The 22,487-nt window shown below is 40.5% G+C and overlaps 1 protein-coding gene across 7 annotated transcripts in view; it reads left to right on the forward strand.

Moving 5' to 3' along the window:
* The window catches only part of TENM3 (teneurin transmembrane protein 3), a gene marked incomplete at its 5' end in the record, with an annotated part of 317,770 nt that extends 296,315 nt beyond the window's left edge, over window positions 1-21,455 (forward strand). For all 7 annotated transcript variants that reach the window (XM_082316366.1, XM_082316360.1, XM_082316361.1 and 4 more), the window contains 6 exons: window positions 3,687-3,862; window positions 4,575-4,810; window positions 10,792-11,088; window positions 12,283-13,894; window positions 16,612-16,742; window positions 20,148-21,455. In XM_082316366.1, the coding sequence (XP_082172492.1) occupies window positions 3,687-3,862; window positions 4,575-4,810; window positions 10,792-11,088; window positions 12,283-13,894; window positions 16,612-16,742; window positions 20,148-20,903 (3,208 nt within the window). In that variant the 3' untranslated portion in view covers window positions 20,904-21,455. The remainder of the gene's footprint in view (window positions 1-3,686; window positions 3,863-4,574; window positions 4,811-10,791; window positions 11,089-12,282; window positions 13,895-16,611; window positions 16,743-20,147) is intronic.
* Window positions 21,456-22,487: the final 1,032 nt, after the last annotated feature.

Below are 22,487 nucleotides of genomic sequence, written 5' to 3' on the forward strand. Positions count from 1 at the left end.
ACAGAATTTCTTTTATTAAGGGAATGTGCTGCAGAGGTCTGTGGAAAAACAGTACCAGTCATAACTTAGCAATTGGCTTTAGCAGCAACCTTTACTATGCGCTTCATTTCTACAGCTCCCTGTTTTATGTTGAAGTAGCTTCCAATATAAAACATCAATAATGCTTTGCAAGTTGGGGTTGAGCTAAGTGTGCTCCAAACTAAGATACAACGCACATGAGAAACAAGTCACAAATAAAGTAGGGCATTTCCATCTGTGACAAGGCTTACCACGAAGTTATCACTGCAAAGTGAAGTGTCCTACATAGACCAGAACAGAAAATGGTCTGGGAAGGAATGTAATTAAAACTAAGGGAGATGAACAATGGAAGAGAGACTTCCAGCAGGTGAAGAGCAAAAGGTCAAGAATCTGGGAAGCTGATAATCATTATCTCTGAGAAATTCGCACTGCAGAAGGGGAAAACTATCTGGCAGTGGCAGATCATCCTAAAGAAGAAAAAGAATTTGATCTAAGCTAGAACTTCAGCTAGCGGTGGTGGCAGCTGCTCCTGCTGCTGTCTTCTGTAGTTACTGACCAAATACGAAGATCATTACATTAATGCAAATGGAGATGAGTTGATGGAATTAATGCACGTGAGGTCATGCCCAGGGAGCAAATTTCCATTTTAGATTCTTGAGAAGTTCACGTGTGACCTGCTCCCGAGGAACTGAAGAGGTTGGTTGAATGGCTTTGCTGTGGAGCCTGGCATCGGAGAAAGATCAGAGGGCTCCACGGTAACGTGTGTGCCTGAGCTTGTGTTTGGATGAAAAGATCAAAGAGGCTGTGAAATGCCAAATATAGGCGCTCGCCCTCTAGACTTTAGATCCCACTCCTTTCAGGGCAATTTCAATATTAGAACACTAGGCAGATAAAAGAAATCTCTCAGTCTAAAACTGACAATCTTGGATGAATAAATTCACCTTGGCAGAAGAATGCAAGGATATTTGGATGTAATAAGAAAAATGGCATAGGAATGCCCAAAGGTATGAGTGATGTTGCTATGCTGAGCATTGATAAGGCTTTCATTGTGGACAAAAAGATATCAAGTATAAAGTAAGTAAGTAAGTAAGTTTACTATTCAATATGCTGTGAACAAAATGAAGGACACACATTACAGCCCACCATAAAATGGAATATGTAGTAAATTGCAGAAAGACCAATTTCCCTTCTTTCTTTTTGTTCCTGGCTATAAAAGTATGAGAAATCCTATTCTTACCTTTCACATCTCAGTCACATTTTCTGCTTGCACTAGGACGCCTGAACCAAGCAATCATGGCTTTTAAGATTCTTTCGGCTTTAAAGTCATGTTTTTAAGAACATGAATGTGTAGCGTGATTTTTTGCTGATCTTTGAACTCTTCCCCCACTGTAATAATATTAGCTGCTTATCTCAGGCTCATGATGTGCTTTCATGTATTTGTGAAAGAAGAGACCAGTTCAGGAACTACAGGCACGGAGTCAAAAAATAATAATGTGGAAGCAAGAATGCATAAAACAAGAATAGCAATGTTCAGTGCTGCATACTGCAGTGAAGCCACACGCTGTACTGAATACTACTGATGTGTAGCATTTTCCAGCTCACGTGGTATACTCAGAAATATGATAATTAATTTCTCAGAAATACTGTGATTCAAAGTGTGAAAAGTTCTTCATACGGGGAAATCTTACCTTCTCTGGCTTTAGTAAGCATTGCTTGAAATAAAAACCGGTACTTGGCTACTGGAATCAAAGGACACAAGTAATTCCCAACAAAATAATTTGATACCATTTTCAAACATAAAACGGAAAATAGAAAAGGACACTAATTGGACAATATACATTCCCCTGGCAGTTGAAAAGGGAAGCTGTGCATGAAAAGAAAATAAGTTTGTGGAGCTCCGGAATGAGACTGAAGGTCACGAACAGGCTAGCAGTCACATTCATGCCCAAGGAACATCGGTATGTTTGTTTCGGTTTCCCGCGTAAATGCAGTATCTATCTCGGCTTGCCAAGTCCAGTGTGTGAAAAAGAGCCAAAATTAGGGCTAGAAACACACTGGAAGAAACCTCATTATCTTGAAATGTACTTAACTTCAAAAAATAAGTTCTCCCACTTGATTTCCCTGGCTTGCAGTATGGTTTCTGACTTTTAAACATTCTTTTCTTTTTCCTGTTGCTAAGTGAAAGTCTCATATAAACAAAGGAAATCAACTGTGTTAAAAGGATGGAAATGACTGTATGCAAAAAGCTGTCAAATCTACAGAGTAAGCAAACTGGAAAAAAACATTTCTTAACCTAATCCTTTCAGTTACAGCAATGCTGTGCAGTACTCATGCTGTTCAGAGAAATTTAGTGTGTTGTGGGTTAAAACTGTTTGGAATTACTTCCCTCAATTTAAGAAAAAGAGTTTCTGTAGCCTCAGTGATATGCTTGGGGCTTTTCAGGGTTTTTTGGGGGTTTTGCATTTCTTTCTCAGGAGTGATTTTGATGATAATTGTAAGCATGACGTGCCTAGCGCACTGTGTGGACCTCCAGGGTCATGTTCTGGTTACTTTAAGAGACTAAAGCTTCCTTCAGCTTCCCACTACATGGTCACGGGAGAGGAATGGAAAACTCCTGAGAGCAAACAGGTCACAGCTGGGCTGAATCACCCTTCGGATACTTGTTTCTGTTGCAGGTACGGGCAGGCTCTTCTAAATGAGGAGCCTCAGCTGAACACCTAGGCTGACGAATGCAGGCTGTAGTACTGGAACAGCTATCTTAAAGGTGGTTTTATGACCTGAAGCTCACATAATGCTTTACCTCTCTATATGGTGACCACAGTGCACGTTTGGATATGAACATGGGTCTCAGGTCTCGTACCACTGGCAGTAATAGCTGGAGTGTACCTACCACAGCATAGGAAAAGACATGGCTTAGAAGTTATAGGTCTACTTCAATTACAGAAGTTTTATCTACCTATTCATATTAAATGGATATATTGTCCTTGGTTTAAAGAAATGTCAGTAGAGCTAGGAAAAAAAAGCATCTCCTGTATGGCTTATGCCACAATTCTCCAGCTGTGATCTACAGGCAGCTAACGAGTTATATATGCTAGCTGTTCTGATCTCCAGCTACAGACACCTTAAGTAGATTAAATATTACCCCAGATTCTTTCTCTTAATAATACAAGGCATGTTAAGCACTCAGGAACAGGAGGGCAGGTGGTCTGCATAATCACTGAATAGGAAGGGCCTAAGAGACACTTACTAAGATACCCTTTTTATGAAAAATTTTGAGGATTCCTGCAATAACAGCGAAATCTAGTCCAATAATAGGGAGTGAGTACAGAATGCTATGGAATTTAGCACCAGTAAATATGCTCCCTTTGAAATGGTGAATTAGATGTGCAGCAGGATCTGGTCACACTTCAAAGAATAATATGCAGAGCTGAGGATCCATCTGTTTGCTCTCGCTATCACCATTGAGGCTCCTGTATGTTAAGCAGTCTTTTGACTACTTCAAAGCACGTTTGAAGTCTTTGCTGTGCCTATCCCATGCACAAAAAGCAAACGTGCCTTAACAATATGAGTAGCTGGTATTTTTGTTCATTTTACTTGTAAATGAAAACAATTTGTTCCTGCTATGTATCATTTCTGGACTCTTTTTTTTTCTTTTTTTTTTTTTTTAGCTACGATAGCGAGGGCCGTCTAACAAACGTTACATTCCCAACCGGAGTTGTCACTAACCTTCATGGGGAAATGGAAAGGGCCATCACAGTGGACATTGAGTCATCCAGCAGAGAGGAAGATGTCAGCATCACTTCCAACTTATCGTCAATTGATTCTTTCTATACCATGGTTCAAGGTACTGTAAACAAAAGATTTCTCAGCAGATACTGGCCTGAAAACTGTTTTCTTATGGTACAAGCAGCTCCAATCGGATGCATTAGAGGGAAACTTTAGAGGCATAGTGTTTGGAGGAAGGGGTGATACATACATGGTTTTATACATACATAGCAAGAACTGTCCAGGGAGAGAAAGAGTTGCAATGAAAGTAGAATTAAATATGTTTTCTAGCCAAATAGCTTTTGTAAACATCTATGGGAAGTAGTCAGAATACCTACTTTGCATTAAAAGGGAATCTTGGAAAGGAGAGAGAAATGGATTGAAAGGGAAATAGGTGCAGAAATAGCGTGAAGTGAGATTTTAGCTTTAAAATAGCATGTGACATCCCAGCAGCCACAACGTTGCAAAAGTCAGTAGTCACAGTATGCTTAGGATCAGGCCAAAAATGCCTAATGAAACAGCGGAAAATGTGTTTTGTGCCAGTCCAAAGAATATACTCTGAGGGTGGGATTTTCTTAAGTGTTTAAGCGACTTTGAAGATGGGTCCCAAAGGCATTTGTGCTCTCATATGATACAGATATTCTTACAAATCTCACCCTGGGTGTTTATTGCCACTGGGTCAGTTACGCGAAGTCAAGATGTTACATGCACATATTGCATAAAGTGTGCAGGACAAAGGCAGACTCTTAACCTGTGTAGGTAACCTGGCCTTCCCTTTTTTGCCTTTTCAGATCAGTTAAGAAATAGCTACCAGATTGGTTACGATGGCTCACTGAGAATCCTGTACGCCAGCGGCCTGGACTCACACTATCAGACAGAGCCGCACGTGTTGGCGGGCACAGCCAACCCAACAGTGGCAAAGAGAAACATGACCCTCCCGGGGGAGAATGGGCAGAACCTGGTGGAGTGGCGATTCCGGAAAGAGCAAGCCCAGGGAAAAGTCAACGTGTTTGGCCGAAAGCTTCGGGTAAGCACGCAAGCATGCATGCTATCTACTGCGTTCTCATTAAGTGAGAGGAAATGTAAATGCATTCCTGTAGGTATTGCCATCCAACAACCACAGAATATTTACCGTAGACAAGCTTACTGTAGAGCTGGAAGTACTTGCTTTTATTACTTCATTTATTGGCTGTTTTTCCTTATTAATTGCTCTTTTCTGTGGACTTCAAACTGTTGGGTTTAGCCTGGAATGCATTGGAATGAATCGGGATAAAAGAATAATTTTCTGCTTTCCTTCACTGTTTTTGCTTCTGGTACTGAATTCACACACCTGATTTTGAATCTTGTTTTAAATTATTCTACCATAAGTTAGCACAGTCCTAGGATTTTCTTTCTTTTTTTATTTTAAATAAAAATTGTACTAATACTTATTTCTGATAGAAAGGGTTTAACTGTGTGTGCATGTGTACAGCATATTCCTCTAACATATGTCTTTACCATTTTGTTGGCATTTCTTCTTCCTATACAGTGAGTGAAATATAAGTAGGAATGATTTATGACAGCCATTTGGTAAAGACAACATAGATTAAGCATTTAAAATTGGGTTGCCAGGAGACCATTTCAAGACCACATCAGAGGTCTGACTTAGTATTAGAACTGAACTTAGTTCTTTAAAATCAGGCCGCGGCAGTATATCAAATGAAGGTAAGTAATTTCAGACCACTCGACTTCTAAGAGGTAACATGCCATTTTAAATCTTAAAATATTTTATATCTTCCTTCGGGACGAGAAAGGAGGGAATGCTGTTACTCACCTTATATTCCTTTCTACCACTTGCTCTACAAGAAGAATGGATTTTTTCCAAGAAGGAAGAATGATTATGCACAGTAGCTGCTGCTTAGGAACAACATACTTGTACCTAGTTACGGCAGCTGTCTTACGTGGATAAGGAAGAGGAAAAGGAAGCCATGCTTCTGGAGCTCATCCTTGTAGTTCTGGTTCATAGGCATGTCATTGCAGAGCACAGTGGGATAATACACCTGCCAGTTCATTTGTGAAAGAAGCCCAAGACAAAATAAAATAACCATACCAATAGCATTTGGGTTTGGCAGTGAAACAAATCACCATGAGTCCAGCTCGCAAAAGTGAAGCAAAATTTTTGCATTCAAGTGCAGAGGAGGTAAAAGAAATGCCATGGGCAACTTTAACCTGGAAGAGTTAACAGGAACAGCAGAGAAGAGGGAAAGATTTAACAAGGTGGAGGGGAAAAAGTGAGAGATTATAGATTAGGATAAAATAGTAATTAAAAATGTATATACAAATGGGAGAAGGGCAGGTAGAGAATATGGGCTAATAAGAAAAATGGCTCAGAAAAAAAAGGAACTTGTCAGGAAAGAAAAAAAAAGGAAGTTTTTTTTAAATTTGTTTACATGGGAAGATACTGCAGAGCTGTCGCTCGGGGGTGGTGGGGGGACGTAGGAAAGTAGAGAAAGAAAAGAACAGAAAGAACAGGAATGACTTAGGGAGCTCATCGTTTCCATCTACAGATATGCCAGTGACATTTTGCTGCAAAGACGACAAACGTAGACAAAAAACAGTGACAAAATGTATTGCCAGTAAATGTACTCATATATATGACACTTTCACTCCATTATATATATATGCAGTATGTAACATTACGAAGTTTACTCTCAGGTATTCTCTTGGGTTTATATCTTGTACTAGTTCCACCCACTACTAGTAGTCCTTACAAAGAAATTAATTAGGAATTATGTCACCATCCCTTAAAAGGGTCTCAAATAAAGGAACCAATGTGGGCTCTGGCTCAAGGGGTCCACCCGGAGTAGACAGGTAACATAGACAAGGGAGCTCACAAGAAGAGTTTGCTCTGCCTCCTCCTGAGACCTGACATGCTCCAAGCTCTGCAGACCTCCCCAGTTTTCACATTACCTCTTGAATCTCTCTGTAAGGCACAGCAATATACTCCTACTCCTAATGGGGGAATCACAGTCAGATTTCATGCTTCTCACTGGAAAGAAAAACAGGAGTTAAAGCAGAGCAGGATAGATGGACACCTAAATTAGTGAAATGTAGCAGGACAGTAGGTAGGGACTGTCAAGAGACTCAGTTTTGTGTCATTAAGTGTTTCTTCATTGAAAATTTCCTGAATTACTATTTTATATTGGGTTTGCATGGCAAGGTTTTGGTAGCGGGGGGTCTACAGGGGTGGCTTCTGTGAGAAGCTGCTAGAAGCTTCCCCTGTGTCCAACAGAGCCAACGCCAGCCAGCTCCAAGACAGACCCAATGCTGGCCAAGGCCAAGCCCACCAGCAATGGTGGTAGCACCTCTGGGATAACGTATTTAAGAAGGGGGGGAAAAATGTGCTACTTCAGCCAGAGAAAGGAGTGAGAATATGTGGTGGAAACAACTCTGCAGACACCCAGGTCAGTGAAGAAGGAGGGGGAGGAGGTGCTCCAGGTGCCAGAGCAGAGATTCCCCTGCAGCCCCTGGTGAAGACCATGGTGAGGCAGGCTGTCCCCCTGCAGCCCATGGAGGTTAATGGTGGAGCAGATATCCACCTGCAGCCCATGGAGGACCCCACGCTGGAGCAGGTGGATGCCCAAAGGAGGCTGTGACCACATGGGAGGACTGCACTGGAGCAGGCTCCTGGCAGGACCTGTGGACCCATGGAGAGAGCAGCCCACACTGGAGCAGGTTTGCTGGCAGGACTTGTGACCCTGTGGGGACCCACGCTGGAGCAGTCTGTTCTGAAGGACTGCACCCCATGGAAGGGACCCACGCTGGAGCAGTTCATGAACTGCAGCCCGTGGGAAGGACTCACGATGGAGAAGTTCATGGAGGCCTGTCTCCCATGGGAGGGACCCCACGCTGGAGCAGGGGAAGGGTGTGAGGAGTCCTCCACTGAGGAGGAAGGAGTGGCAGAGACAACGTGTGATGAACTGACCGCAACCCCCATTCCCCAGCCCCCTGTGCCACTGCGGGGAGGAGGCAGAGAAAATCAGAAGTGAAGTTGAGCCCAGGAAGAAGGGAGGGGTGGGGGGAAGGTGTTTTAAGATTTGATTTTATTTCTCATTACCCTGCTCTGATTTGATTGGCAATAAATTAAACTAATTTCCCCAAGTCGAGTCTGTTTTGCCCAGGACGGTAATTGGTGAGTGATCTCCCCCTGCCCTTATCTGGACCCACGAGCCTTTCGTTATATTTTCTCTCCCCTGTCCAGCTGAGGAGGGGGAGCGATAGAGTGGCTTGGTGGGCACCTAGTGTCCAGCCAGGGTCAACCCACTACATATTTTTTATCATAATGAAACCCAGAGGTTTCAAATATATTTGGAGTGTGACTGTCTTAGGCACAATAAAAATGTTCAAGTTTTGCTGTAAAAGCATTTTGGTAGCAGAGCTGTTGTTAAGAAACGCTTCAGTTGAAGGCAGTACTTCAGCTGACATACGTTATTCCAGCCCTATACTGTCCAATGAAAGAAGCTGTATCACCAAAACTTGTTATTGTAATTGCCATCTGTATTACAAGATTATGCAAGCACAGCCAAAATTTCACCAAAAGCTCACGTCTGAAAGCAAGAGCTCTGTCAGCAGAATCTGGAAGCAGGAATCTGGCTGGAGAAAGAGGCATTTCCTTTCTTTCCCCTCGTATCCTGCCCTTACACAGACCAGACAGATGGAAAGTGAGAAGGCAAGGGATGTTATTATCCTATTTAGCAGATAAGGCAGTGAGACAGCCAGATTAAGTACTTTGCTGCAATTTACACCGGAAGGATGCGCTTAGCCAAGAAATTAACCACAATTGCTTGGACATCTGCCTTAACCATAAAACCACCCTTCCCTCTTTGCCAATTCAGAAATCAGAAGTGCCTATTCTCACTTCAGTGTCTAAGCTCGAGAGGTAGACAAGAAAATTAATAAAAATCGTAATTAAATGTAAAATAAGGAAGGGAAGATGGAGAGAAAGGGAGGGGAAAAAAATCAGAGAAGCAAAACAGGCAGGGAGATGCAGAGATGAGTGCAGGCATGTGTGGGAGAGGCTGGGAAATAAAAGCCAGAGATAAACAAGATTTAAGAGTGAATTTAGGCAAACGATGGAATATTAAATGTTGGAAAATTTAAACAAAAACTATCTGACAGTGAAAAAGTAAAAAAAAAAAAAAAAAAAACCAACAACCAAAAAGGAAGTGAATGGGAACGCTTAATAGTTAAGTTTAGCCTACTTCTACAATCAGTCTTGTAGCGTTCATTTTTCAAAGTGTATTTAAATAACATTTGATGGCCCATTAATATAAAGTAGGTATTCTGTATCTGCTAGACTTTGTGTTCCTTATTTAGAAGATTTACATGAAAACATGATTTCAGTTCTGAAATGGATAGTGCAGATTGTTCTCATGCCAGTGATTTCATATTGAAAAAGAGAAAGGTAATGTAGATAGACAGACAGACAGGCCGACTGATATAAGCAAAACTGAGCATTTCTAGGATTTTTTTTTCATATTTGCCTATGACCCATCACCAGCACTTTAATACTTTGTATGCCAATAATAAAGGATCTCATTTATATTGATCTTTTAGCAGCTTATCAGCCTCAGGGTGTAAGTACCAACGTCCATGATATACGGATTTTTGAACACGCAGCCCTGAAAAATGCAAAGATCCTCTAGTCATTTCTTTGGTCAGGATATCTACTTTCTTGTTTTTTTCTGAATGTTATTTAGCCATCTTTCTTCACCTCTTTGTAACAGATGCATCAAGTACTTGAAAAGGAACTTTTAAAAAAATCTTAACACGCATAACTGTGTGTCCATTTGTCCCCTACTTCCCATATGTTAGCAAAATACAGTGTTGAAAAATCTTAGTTATCAGTGTTTCACCCTCACCTGGAATAACTTTAAAAGGACACAGCAGATGATACAGAAATGGTTTACAGATGAACAAAGAAATCCTAGAGGCCTGTTTGCGAACACTAAAAAACAGCTCAATGCAGAGGGGGAATAGAGAATTGCAAAGATACCAATGTGGGAAAAGAAAACCAGAGATTTTCCTTTCATAAATACAAAAATGAGAGCTGATTCAATGAAACAGAAAGTTAGGATATTTAGAACAGTAAAGGCGGGGGGGGGGGGAATGGACGGACAGGGGGACGGCTTCAATGTAAAAGTATAGAAATCACTATCCACCACTATAGTTTACATATATAAATAATACAGTTTTCAACATAACTGTATCTAGGCTAAGGCTTTAATTTCAAATTTAAACAGTTATAAACTTCAAAGCATTTATTACTGGTTTTCAGTGGTTCAGTAGTCTCCCGGTCATTTATGGCTTTAACTGGTCAGTTAACTAGGTGAAAGACATAATCCTCTCCTAAGGATTTCGGCCTCATAAACATATTGCAGCTGTGGATGGTATACTGAGTTAAACTTCCATTTGATCCAGAAGGGGAAAGCCTATGTTCTGAGAACTGTTTAATCTTAACTTGAAGATTTAACATGCTTTTGAAGATCTTAATTTTGTATTTACCGTTTTGAAAAATACTTGCTGTGGAGGATTAGGATTCAGTTCTTAGCGTGATTGTTATGAACTGGACAAGCGGTTGCTGGGAAGATGTTTTGACAATAATTTGCAGATATACTTTGGACTGCCTGCAAAAGAAGTAGGTTGTTTGCTGAAATGGCCCCATTTATTACAGACGTTTTCAGTGCACATCTTTCAGTATCTTCTTAACAGTTGACTAAGCATCAAGAAAGAACACATTGCAGCAAATTCTGGGCCATCTCTTCACATAATGAGGCCTTCCAAAGTAGATGCTAATGTAGTGCCTTACATTTATATCAAGAAGTTGCTAAAATAATTTAATTGCTAAAATAATAACAGCAAATCAATCACTGTAAATGGTATTTAAAGAATAGGTAGCTTTGTGGAAATAATAAGTGGCTAGGGTTTGAACAGCATGATTTATTGTGTCATTTTGTTTGCTTTAAAAAGGTTAATGGCAGAAACCTCCTTTCAGTTGACTTTGATCGAACCACAAAGACAGAAAAGATCTACGATGACCACCGTAAATTTCTGCTGAGGATTGCCTACGACACATCAGGGCACCCCACCCTGTGGCTACCGAGCAGCAAGCTGATGGCTGTCAATGTTACCTATTCATCCACAGGTCAAATAGGCAGCATACAGCGAGGGACGACTAGTGAAAAAATAGAGTATGATGGACAGGGAAGGATAGTGTCTAGAGTGTTTGCTGATGGGAAAACTTGGAGCTACACATACTTGGAAAAGGTAAAGAACACTCAGGTTTTAAAAAATGCTTTGAATGTGCTGAAATTCTGCAGCATCTGACTGCTGCATACAAAGCAAAAACAGGTAGCAGAAGCACATTTCAATTATTCTAAGTATCAACATGTCATTCCTAGGGGAATGTTTTATACAGTAGATATCTAATCACACTGTAGCTAATTGCTAGGAATTGATGTCTTTTTAAATTATTTAGGCCACTGACTAACAAGAAGCATCTGTATTTACCTTTTATCTTAACACTTAAAATAGGTACAGGGACTAGATCTCTGCAGTGTAATTCAGTTGAAAATAATTTGTTTGTACATTCTTCACTGTTGTTTTTTTCAGTACCAAGAAAAGCTCTTGTTTCTAAATAGTTACAGCTGTCAATTTGTACTTGCTATATGTTGTAGCATCAAAATAAATGATAGGCAAAAGATCAAGAATCTTCATTATATACAACAATTGCTGAATGATAGCTCTCCCTCTAGAAATATCTGTGAAAATCCCCCTTGTGAGATCTCATGCCTGCTATGCAAAAAGAGAATACATTTCTTTCTGAGGTTTAAATATATTTCTATTGAAGCTGTTGCTCAGCAAATACTGTTTACTAGTCACTGCAGACATAATTTAATCAAGACCTATGATACATAATAGCCACGCGTCAGAAAAATGTCAGAATAATTCTGAGTAGCTCCTTTTGATATAAATAATCAAACAATTGTTTTGCCAATGTCTTAAAAGCTTACAGAACAAGAACACAGTATTCAGGGATCTCAGGCTATTCAAATTCTTCAAAATCATCTCTAATTGTAGGGAAGAAATTGTATCTCCCATATGTTGTTCTCCTCGTGAGTTAATGGCTCTAAGACAGTTTTACTTCTTCCCATATTAAACATGACTTATCTGAATCCATTGACAATCTGCTGTTTAGCTGTGAGTGCTTGATAAAAGAGTGATACAGTCATAACAAGTAGCAAATTATGAATGTGGAACTACTAATTACAGAACCCCTTACAATTAAGCATCCAAGTAAATTAGGCAGGGAGATGTTAACAACATGTAAGGTCAAGGATAACTCAATTAAAGAGGAGATAATTTTCTTAAGTGAGAATGTCACATTTTTGTGAAGAAATGGGGGGGGCGGGCGGTACTCCACCATTTGTCACATGGTAAAAATCTGTTCTTGATTTTCAGTCAATGGTTCTTCTGCTTCATAGCCAACGGCAGTATATCTTCGAATATGATTTGTTGGATCGGCTTTCTGCTGTCACCATGCCCAGTGTTGCTCGTCATACCATGCAGACTATCCGCTCCATTGGCTATTACCGGAATATATACAACCCCCCAGAAAGTAATGCTTCTGTTATAATGGACTACAATGAAGAAGGGCAGCTCCTTCAAACTGCTTTCCTGGGGACAAGCCGAAGAGTATTATTCAAGTACAGACGGCAGACCAAGCTCTCAGAAATTTTATATGATAGTACCAGAGTTAGTTTTACTTATGATGAGACAGCAGGAGTCCTGAAAACAGTAAACCTCCAAAGCGATGGTTTTATCTGCACCATTAGATACAGGCAAATTGGCCCATTGATTGACAGGCAGATTTTCCGCTTTAGCGAGGACGGAATGGTAAACGCCCGATTTGACTACAGCTACGACAACAGCTTCAGAGTGACTAGCATGCAAGGTGTCATCAATGAAACCCCATTGCCTATTGATCTCTACCAGTTTGATGATATCTCTGGCAAAGTTGAACAATTTGGAAAATTTGGAGTAATATATTATGATATTAACCAGATCATTTCCACAGCTGTAATGACCTACACAAAACACTTCGACGCACACGGCCGCATCAAAGAAATTCAATATGAAATATTTCGGTCATTAATGTATTGGATTACAATCCAGTATGATAACATGGGACGAGTGACAAAAAGAGAAATTAAGATCGGTCCATTTGCCAACACCACGAAATATGCTTACGAATATGATGTGGATGGTCAGCTCCAGACAGTTTATCTGAATGAAAAAATAATGTGGCGATACAACTATGACCTGAATGGCAACCTCCACTTGCTCAACCCCAGTAGCAGCGCCCGTCTGACGCCACTTCGCTATGACCTGAGAGACAGAATAACTCGACTAGGTGATGTTCAGTACCGATTAGATGAAGATGGATTTCTGCGTCAGAGGGGTACTGAAATCTTTGAATACAGTTCAAAGGGCCTTCTTACTCGAGTTTATAGCAAAGGCAGTGGGTGGACGGTGATTTACCGTTACGATGGACTTGGACGACGAGTTTCCAGTAAAACTAGCCTTGGACAGCATCTCCAGTTTTTTTATGCAGACCTTACTTACCCAACCAGGATAACTCATGTATATAACCACTCAAGTTCTGAAATCACATCTCTTTACTATGATCTGCAAGGACACCTTTTTGCTATGGAAATTAGCAGTGGAGACGAGTTTTACATTGCATCAGACAATACGGGGACACCACTGGCTGTTTTCAGTAGCAATGGTCTCATGCTTAAACAAATTCAATACACTGCTTACGGAGAGATCTATTTTGACTCTAACCTTGACTTCCAGCTGGTAATAGGATTCCACGGAGGCCTATACGACCCACTGACCAAGCTAGTCCACTTCGGAGAAAGAGATTATGACATACTGGCAGGCCGGTGGACAACACCTGATATTGAAATCTGGAAGAGAATTGGGAAGGATCCAGCTCCTTTTAATTTGTACATGTTTAGAAATAACAACCCAGCCAGTAAAATACACGATGTGAAGGATTATATCACAGGTAAAAGAAGGTTACTTAATTGCAAGACTGTCTCCCACTTGCTCAAAAATTTACCTTTCCGTGTTCTCATAATCTGGAATCTGATTATCTGGGTTATAGGCTGAGGATATTGTCTGTGGAAGGTTAGTAAAGAAACTCTCAGGGAAGATAATTGTTCAGAAAAGTACTTGGCTTTTAGAACCAGATCAACAAAGTGATTTTAGCTTGGGGCGCTGGACCTATAGACATCCAATTTAGACTGGAATTCACAATTTTGGTGAATTACCTAATTATGTCATATTTAGAAAAGCTCTTTATGAGGAAGCATTAAGCACTTAACAATGAGAATAATTACAGCAAACATGCTTATCAGGAATAGTGAAATAGCACATGGGAGATCTTGAAAATATCTCATCTAGCTTTAGACATTGATTTAGGTACCTGCGTAAGAGATTAAGATCCACAGGCCATTATTAGCAATTATTATTGTGCCCTACACAGTCCTTATAGTGCTTTAATATTGGACTCTTGACCCAAAAAGATAATTCAGAGCATCTCAGTATACAAAGGGGTTGGGTTTTCCAAAGTGTATTTTGGAGTACCAGTGGAATAATCTCTTCCTCTCCCACTGACTGAACTGTAAGACAAGGTGCCTCAGCTAGAGATCTCAGTGCAGTGGGAGAGGAAAGAGGAGCCCTAGGTTCTCCTTCCAATACTGTTACGCATTACCCAGTGCACTTATAACGAAAAAGGTAGACTCCTTGAGCAAGTACAAGAGTAAAAACCCCTCAAGACTGTTCATGAGAATCTCCTTACAGGTGGATTAGAGTCAGGCTTCTTCATGGCTCCGGGTTACTGAGCAGTAAAACATGCATATTCACAGACCAAAAAGACCAAAGACAAGAGGGAGTGAGACTGTAAGGTAGCAAGGGCAGGAGGGGTATTTCTGTGACCAGTTTAACTCATTAAGATGGCAGCAAATATTCACTGGAAATTCGTTGGTATTTTCAAAGGTAGGTTTTTGCAAGGCTACTAATGTAATTTGGCTACGAAAGAGAAGTCCAATAAGCTCCATGGCCAGCACAAAGTAATGAGTACACAGCCAGGAGCAGGGAAGGAGTAGGATATAGAAAAAGGAGAGTAAATTTCTCTTTTGGCAACAAAAAGCTGCTAACGTGCCACTTCTTGTATAACTGAGTTCATAAGGAACCTATATGCTTTTTGTGGGTCTAGACTTAGTGATGTGTAGTGTCTCCCATTATTCTACATACAAAAAAATCTGATTGCACGTCACCAGAAGTTTTGGCAAAATGCATTGCTCAGATATATTTGAATTTTCATATTTGAACAGTTGTAAATAATCCAAAATATATTACACAGACAGTGCCAGACTCCAGGAGGGGCTCAGCCCCACTTACTTACGAGTTGTGAGACTACCACTCAGAAAAGCATCCTGGGAATCAAGTGGGTTTGCATTAATTTAACAAACAGCAGCTATTAACAGGGTTGCTAACGGGCTACCTGGGAGCAAGGATAACAACAGACCTTTGAATCTGTCCTCTTTTAGCAGCATGTGCTGTAGGGGATGGCAGTTGCAATTAGATTCTTTGGGGCATTGAAAATGATGCACTTAGTTCAAAAATTGCCTTCAATATACAGTTTTAGTTCTTAAGATCTTTGATGTATGGAATACATAGACAAACCCTACTCATACAAGGTTATCGTTACAATGAGTAATTTGGCTGACTGGCAGTTTTAGATGCAGAGCGTCATGAGGCGTATCATTTATCTGGAAAGGTTAGAAATTATTTTAAGGTAAATATTGTTTATTCTTTTAACATTTGAAAAATTTGGTTCTTTGTTCCACTTATTTGGGGTTTTCTTAAATGAAAACTACTGGACTTGGCAAGGAGCACTCTGCCAACTTCTGGTAAGCTTAGTATTTGTGAAAGACAGGGTAGAAAGACAGAAACAGGGCAGAGCACCCATTCTTGCCCAACAATTGTTAACTAATTAATTGTTGGCATCCCTAATTTATTTAAACAGAACATAAAATGTATCATAAATAATGTTCTATAATGCTAATTTAGTATCCTGTCTGCTTACTGATGCAACTGTAATACGTTCCATTAGCTTTGAATTTCATCAGTACAGCTTCATCTTCAAGAGGGGGAGATTTCTCTTGAATCAACATAAAGTATCTGCCGAATCATTTAAAAGGTAATTGACCATATAGGTATTATTTCAGGGGTAGTTTGAAGACGCTACAATAACACATACATAACCAAAGGACAGGATGTGCTCTGCAGTACTTTTACTTTCTTGCTTTGTTTTAAAGTATTGATGATGAAGATGCGACATAGAGCATGTTCAGCCTGACCATGAAATCCCAATTAGTTTAGGCTATATTAGAAGGAAATCTCACTTTAATTGTGCTCCTATAGTTGCTCTGAAAGTCACTGAGGCCTTCAGAATTGCTGCAATGCCTTTCAAACGAGCATAGTGCAATTCTTACATGGAACAGAAGTTCTCTTGTAAGCTGAGAACTTCAGGTTTACTGCATAGGCTTGCTATTCTAGCTGTAGTACAACTCAAAATCCATCCATATCAAAATGAAGACTGTTGAATAATTTTCACATTACAGAAGGAAATCAACTATGCCAAAAACTATTTCATGTAAAAATGGTATGATTGCAAAATATAGAACAATTCTATCTCTTTTTTTTTTTCTCTTTCAGATGTTAACAGCTGGCTGGTCACATTCGGCTTCCATCTGCACAATGCCATTCCCGGTTTCCCTGTTCCAAAATTTGATCTAACAGAACCTTCTTATGAACTTGTGAAGAGCCAGCAATGGGAGGACATACCAGTAAGAAACAAAACTAAACATACAAATGGAACAAGACAGAATGTACCCTTCTATTCAGATCTCATTAGGGATGGATAATCCTGACAGGGTTACTTGCTAAGTTAAATCTGAACAGTGCTTTTCAAACCTCTGATTTTTATCTACTTTCAAAAGAACTTAAGAAATTATAGATGGTGTTTTTTTCTTACAGATTTGCTAAGTTAGGTACCATTTTAAATAAGCTTTTATTTGCTTTCAGCAATAATAAAAATGCAGAAAGACAATAATCAATGAAAAGAAGTTTAAGACCCTTTAAAGATGTCTAAGTTTCGTAGCAGAAACTAAGAGATTAGATTTGTACTAACACTCTGCCTGAAGGCAGAAACTGAACACTGTAGTAAAAAATAGACTGTGAAATAAACAGAAGAACAGGTGATATAAATTATGCATGGCAGGCACCACTACAATTTTACTTCTCTTTAATATTAACCGTGTTTTATATGTAAAGATAAAATATTGAAAATGAAATTACCTGAGGTAAAACCCATTACATTACATAAACCCAAAACTCCAGGTGCTTATGAAGTTCTTTGGGAGGAAAAAAATGAACTTCAGTCCTGAAAACCTGCTACAGTTTTAAATTATGGTAGAAATAAATGTGGAAGTTAAAATCAAAATCTGCTATTTAAGAAAATTATATTTACAAATCAAACTTACTCAGAGATCAAAGACCTATGCCTTCGAAAATACTACAATTCTCAGTTAAGAAGGAAGTGTTAAGAGACAGTAAAATGGGTAATCCCATTGTGAGCAGTCAAAACCAAATCTCTTTTTACAAGAATCAGGATACAGAACTTGCTGAGATTAAAAGAGAATATGATCTTGAAGAACCGTACAACTTAATTTAGACAAAAATCATTAGAAGGGTGGCACAGCAGAAGGGAGCATGTGGAAGCTAATTTTGCATGCATGAAGTGACCCGCTTTATATATTTTTTAATAGCCAGGGATTCAGTAACAGGAAAAGACTGTAGAGCACAGCATGAGAATAGTGTCTCCCATGAACACCAGAAGCAGTGAAGGAGGAGCATTGCAAGTATTCCAGGCAAGGTGGTTGTATCAGGAGATAAGAGACCTGTCATCAGGCATGGCTGTGAAGAACTATCAGAGGTTGTTTATTTAGATCTCAAAGGCTAAAGAACGCAATTATCCACTACCACCAGTAAAGGAGCATCAGGAAAACAACCAGTCTGGTCAAAGAGATGAGAGCAGACAGCTAGTTGTCAAAAATCTTCATGAAAGAGTGCCAGGGGCATGTGACATGACAGAGAGAAGTGGGAGGAACACAAAGATTCAAAATTCTCAGGTAGAAGAAGCTGTGACTATGATATTCACTGTTGAACAAGCAAATGCAACCAGGAGCCCGAAGTAAACACACACACCACTTAGTATTTTGAAAGATTCTGGAGTGAGTGAGCTTTACCGAGCTCTGAGGTTTTGCTTCAGAGCTCTGAGGATACATGTTAAAAATAAACAAACTTTGTCATTATGAAGTTGCTATAGCATCTTGCTGCTCTCACTGATGAGCGTGCTGTCTAGAATATACTTTGTGCTCAATAGCTTTCATGTAGGATTTACAACAGCTGAAATCCATACTTGTTAGCAAGCGCAGACAGGCAGAATGTGAATCTGCCACATTCAAGAAGAGCTGAGAGTCCAAGTCAATTCCTAAGTCCCTCAGGAACTGTTCCCTCCAGAAAGCCGCCCTCATTGCAGAGCAGAGAAGCCTTTGCCAACCTTTTGCCAGGCTTTGATTAGCAGCAAGGCTGACCTAAAGTTGTAGGAGTCTGTTAGTTACTCCTGCTTGGTCTCCCACCCAGAAATTTGGGAAAACTAAACAGGCTTTTGCCTCATTTGTCAGCAATGAATCAAGTGGGTTAAACAGTATATTTTACTGAAGGGAGAAGGGGTCAATTGGAAGATAAACTGGATTATCTACAGAAGCTAAGTACTCCTTTTCAAAAGTGCAGCCAAAGCTATTTAAATCTTTCTCTCTGTTTCCTGCTGAGACAACTGCTTGGGCAGCTGTCTGCTCCCCACCTCCGTCAATACTAGCTTATTCACAGCTTGTAGCTGTTAAGACCCAGGGTTAGGCAGATAAGATGTGCCTGTTCTGTGCAGTTGTAAGGTCTCACCCCAACCACAGCTGACCCCGCAGCGTGAGCTGCCCCACTACCTAGCTGCGCTAGCTAACCGCTCCTGCTAGCTGCTCCTGCTCTTCTAGCTGTTCTGGGTAACCACAGCAGTTACGCTGTCAGGTCCCATTCCCCAGCTATCCCCTCTCTTTACCAAGGCTCCATCTGGCATACTGGGCCACACATAGCTGTTAACAGTCAAGCAGACTTTTTAAACAGATTCTCCTATCCTAACTTTTCCATCTTGTGCTTTTGCACCTCGCAATTGCACCACTTATTTCCTCCCCTTTATAGCACACCTACCTTTTCAACAAGAACACCCCAGATACGGTAAAACATGAAATACCAAGCAAGCGCACTTTAGACTTGCCCGTTGGTGCTTTTCATTCATTGCCCCTTCTCTTTGCTAGCTGTCAACAAAGCACTCTGCTGTATTCAGGACTGCACCCCTCTGAAGTTCTGGGGAGAGCAGCTGTTTGTTTGTCTCTTTTAGGCAGCATGCTGATAGTTGGAGTGAAATGGAAGATCACACAACTGAATTGGCAGCAGCTTTTTTCACACATCCCCTTTTATCAGTTTCTGCAATTATTTGTGAGAAAGGGCATCAGTCCCCAATATTCCACCCCTCTGCTCTGTACCATTTGCGTCCTTCTCTCTTACTGTAAAGACCATCATTACAGTTTGATTTCCTCCCCTTCGTTTAGCAGCTTGAGGGATTGTGAGAGCCTCCCTGCAGTTTGATCTCAGACCACAGCTACCTGAGAGACTCTTTCTCCTGACTCAGCATAAAGAAGGGCTTGTTCCTGTTCTAAAGCACAGCTTTGTGACCTGCAAAAATCTCCTGAATTTGGATGGACCCATGGTAGACAGGAATCATAGTCGAACAAGCTCAGAGGATGAGATGACACGGTAGTAAGATAGCTCTTACCCATATGAAGTATTAGTATTGCAAAGGTCTGTCCCATGCAGCCCAGTAAGTAGCCTCTGAAGTTAAATCTTATTTTTGTGCAGGCTCTCAGGGAGACAAAGAGGAAAAGCACTGAACATTATCAAACAAAATAGTCTTGTAACTGAGCAGAACAAGCAGTATGTAGATTCAATTAACTCCTTGGCACTGTCAGTTGTGGCATATCCTGTTGTCGTCCGCGGGCAGCACACCAAGCAAGCCTGGCTGTTTGGCAGCTAGAGGGCTACAGATGGCTGGTAAAACTTCTGTCTGTTCTTGTTTACAGCCAATTTCTGGAGTGCAACAACAAGTGGCGAGACAAGCAAAGGCTTTCCTTTCCCTGGGAAAGATGGCAGAAGTGCAGGTCAGCAGACGGAAATCCAGCGGAGAGAAGTCATGGCTGTGGTTTGCTACAGTGAAGTCTCTGATTGGGAAAGGGGTGATGCTTGCTGTCAATCAAGGCAAAGTGCAAACAAACGTGCTCAACATTGCGAATGAGGACTGCATAAAAGTGGCAGCTGTTCTGAACAACGCCTACTACCTAGAGAACTTGCATTTCACCGTTGAGGGAAAGGACACGCACTATTTTATCAAGACCACCTCCCCCGAGAGTGACCTTGGGACACTGAGGCTGACCAGTGGGCGGAAGGCCCTGGAGAATGGCATCAACGTCACTGTCTCCCAGTCCACCACTGTGGTGAACGGCAGGACTCGCAGGTTTGCCGATGTTGAAATGCAATACGGTGCTTTAGCGCTTCATGTCCGCTATGGCATGACACTTGACGAGGAAAAGGCCCGAATACTGGAGCAAGCCAGGCAAAGAGCTCTTTCCAGTGCCTGGGCCAGAGAACAACAGAGAGTAAGAGATGGAGAGGAAGGCGCCAGGCTGTGGACAGAAGGAGAAAAGAGGCAGCTGCTAAGTGCTGGAAAGGTACAAGGATACGATGGGTACTATGTACTCTCTGTGGAGCAATATCCAGAATTAGCAGACAGCGCTAACAATATACAGTTCCTCAGACAAAGTGAGATAGGAAAGAGGTAACACACTGGCTTAGCTCAGGCTGCCAAAGAGACTGTGTACCAGTGTCTTCTAAAAAGGAGACCAAACTGTTTTGCTGCATTACTACTTGAGCCTAAGCTTACATCTTTGCTCAGATTTTTTCTGTAGCACAATCCGAACAGACTCTATAACGAAAAGAGCGCCTTCCAGAAGAATGATACTGCTAATGACAAAACTTTTTTTTTTCTCAATGACCTTAAAGGTGATCTGCTTTAAAGAATATGTTTACATATGCATATCGCTGCACTCAAGTTGGACTGAAAAGTATTAAAAAAAAAAGAAGAAAAAAGAAAAGAAAAAGGCCTACAGATTTTGCAACAGGCTGTCTGTTCCTTTGAGGCACTGTATTTAATTAAGATACAAACCCATACAGTGTTTCCAAATATTACTGAATTGTTGACCTTTGCTTATGAGAAGTAGTCTCTCTCTCTCTTTCTCTCTCTTTCTCTCTTTTTCTCACTGCATAGGATGTGGTATATATCTGTTAATTTTAAAACGTGGGGCAAAAATTACTGTTTATAGACAACCCAACTGCTTTAAACTGTGCTGCTTTCTAAAAGGACATTGGCACAAGTGACTTATGCTACCATGGGAATTTAATAATGGATTTTACAATGCTAACATGGTTTGCCTTGGGGGGAAAACGGCAAGTAGAATCCTTGTTGCAGATAAGCAAAGGAAACCCTGATTTTTTTGTAAATTATGTGAGACAAGTTGTTTATGGATTTTTATATGAATTACAATTTACTGTACATCAAATATTAGTCTCAGAGGAGTTAATTTATGTAAAGTGTTTAAAAAAGTTTATACTTAAAAATAAAATGATAAAAACATGTGCTGTGTGTGATTTTTTTAAAGAAAAAGGAATTGCACCTTTTATGTTATAGCTGTACAGTATAAAGGATTATATTGTAGAGATATAACAGTGATGACTAATGTCCAAAAGTGTTAATATTTTTGTATTAGGTTTAAAGCTGTGCATCTATCACTCTGCTGATAGGATGGGACACTCCAAAGTGGCTGGCTGAATCAGACCGCAGCTCCCTCCCCTCCTGTACCTCTCCTGTCACCCAGGCCAGTGCCACTTCATCAGTCATTGTTAGAAGGCACAGTAACCAAATAAGTCTCGTTTATTATGATGGAAGACTTTAATAGGTTGGGTTTTCCTTGTCTTTTTCCAGCCCTAATGTAATAAATGGACATTTATTCATACCAGGTGGGGTTTCTGTTGTTTTTTTAGAAGCTTTGTTTCACGATGGAGAGAATAGTGTCTCAGGTGCTTGGCAAATTGTATGTAGAAGAAGAAGAAGAAATGATGTAGTTTCATCCAGTTATGTCAACTTTGTCTTCTGTATAATACAGCTCTTTTAGATGTTATAACTCCAGATAGAAGAAGCGTACCTCTGACCTGATGCTACAGAATTGCTCTTTAGGCAGGCAGGCTCTTCAGTAGGTTCATCTCCTGGCCTTCAGCTGGCAGATCAAATCCCCTTACTGTGAACACTGAATCTGGGGATGGAGACAAAGGTCCAATTCTAGTGCCTAGTCTGCATTTCCACACCACTG

This window comes from Platalea leucorodia, assembly GCF_965183815.1.
Source record: "Platalea leucorodia genome assembly, chromosome: 6".
NCBI lineage: Eukaryota > Metazoa > Chordata > Aves > Pelecaniformes > Threskiornithidae > Platalea > Platalea leucorodia.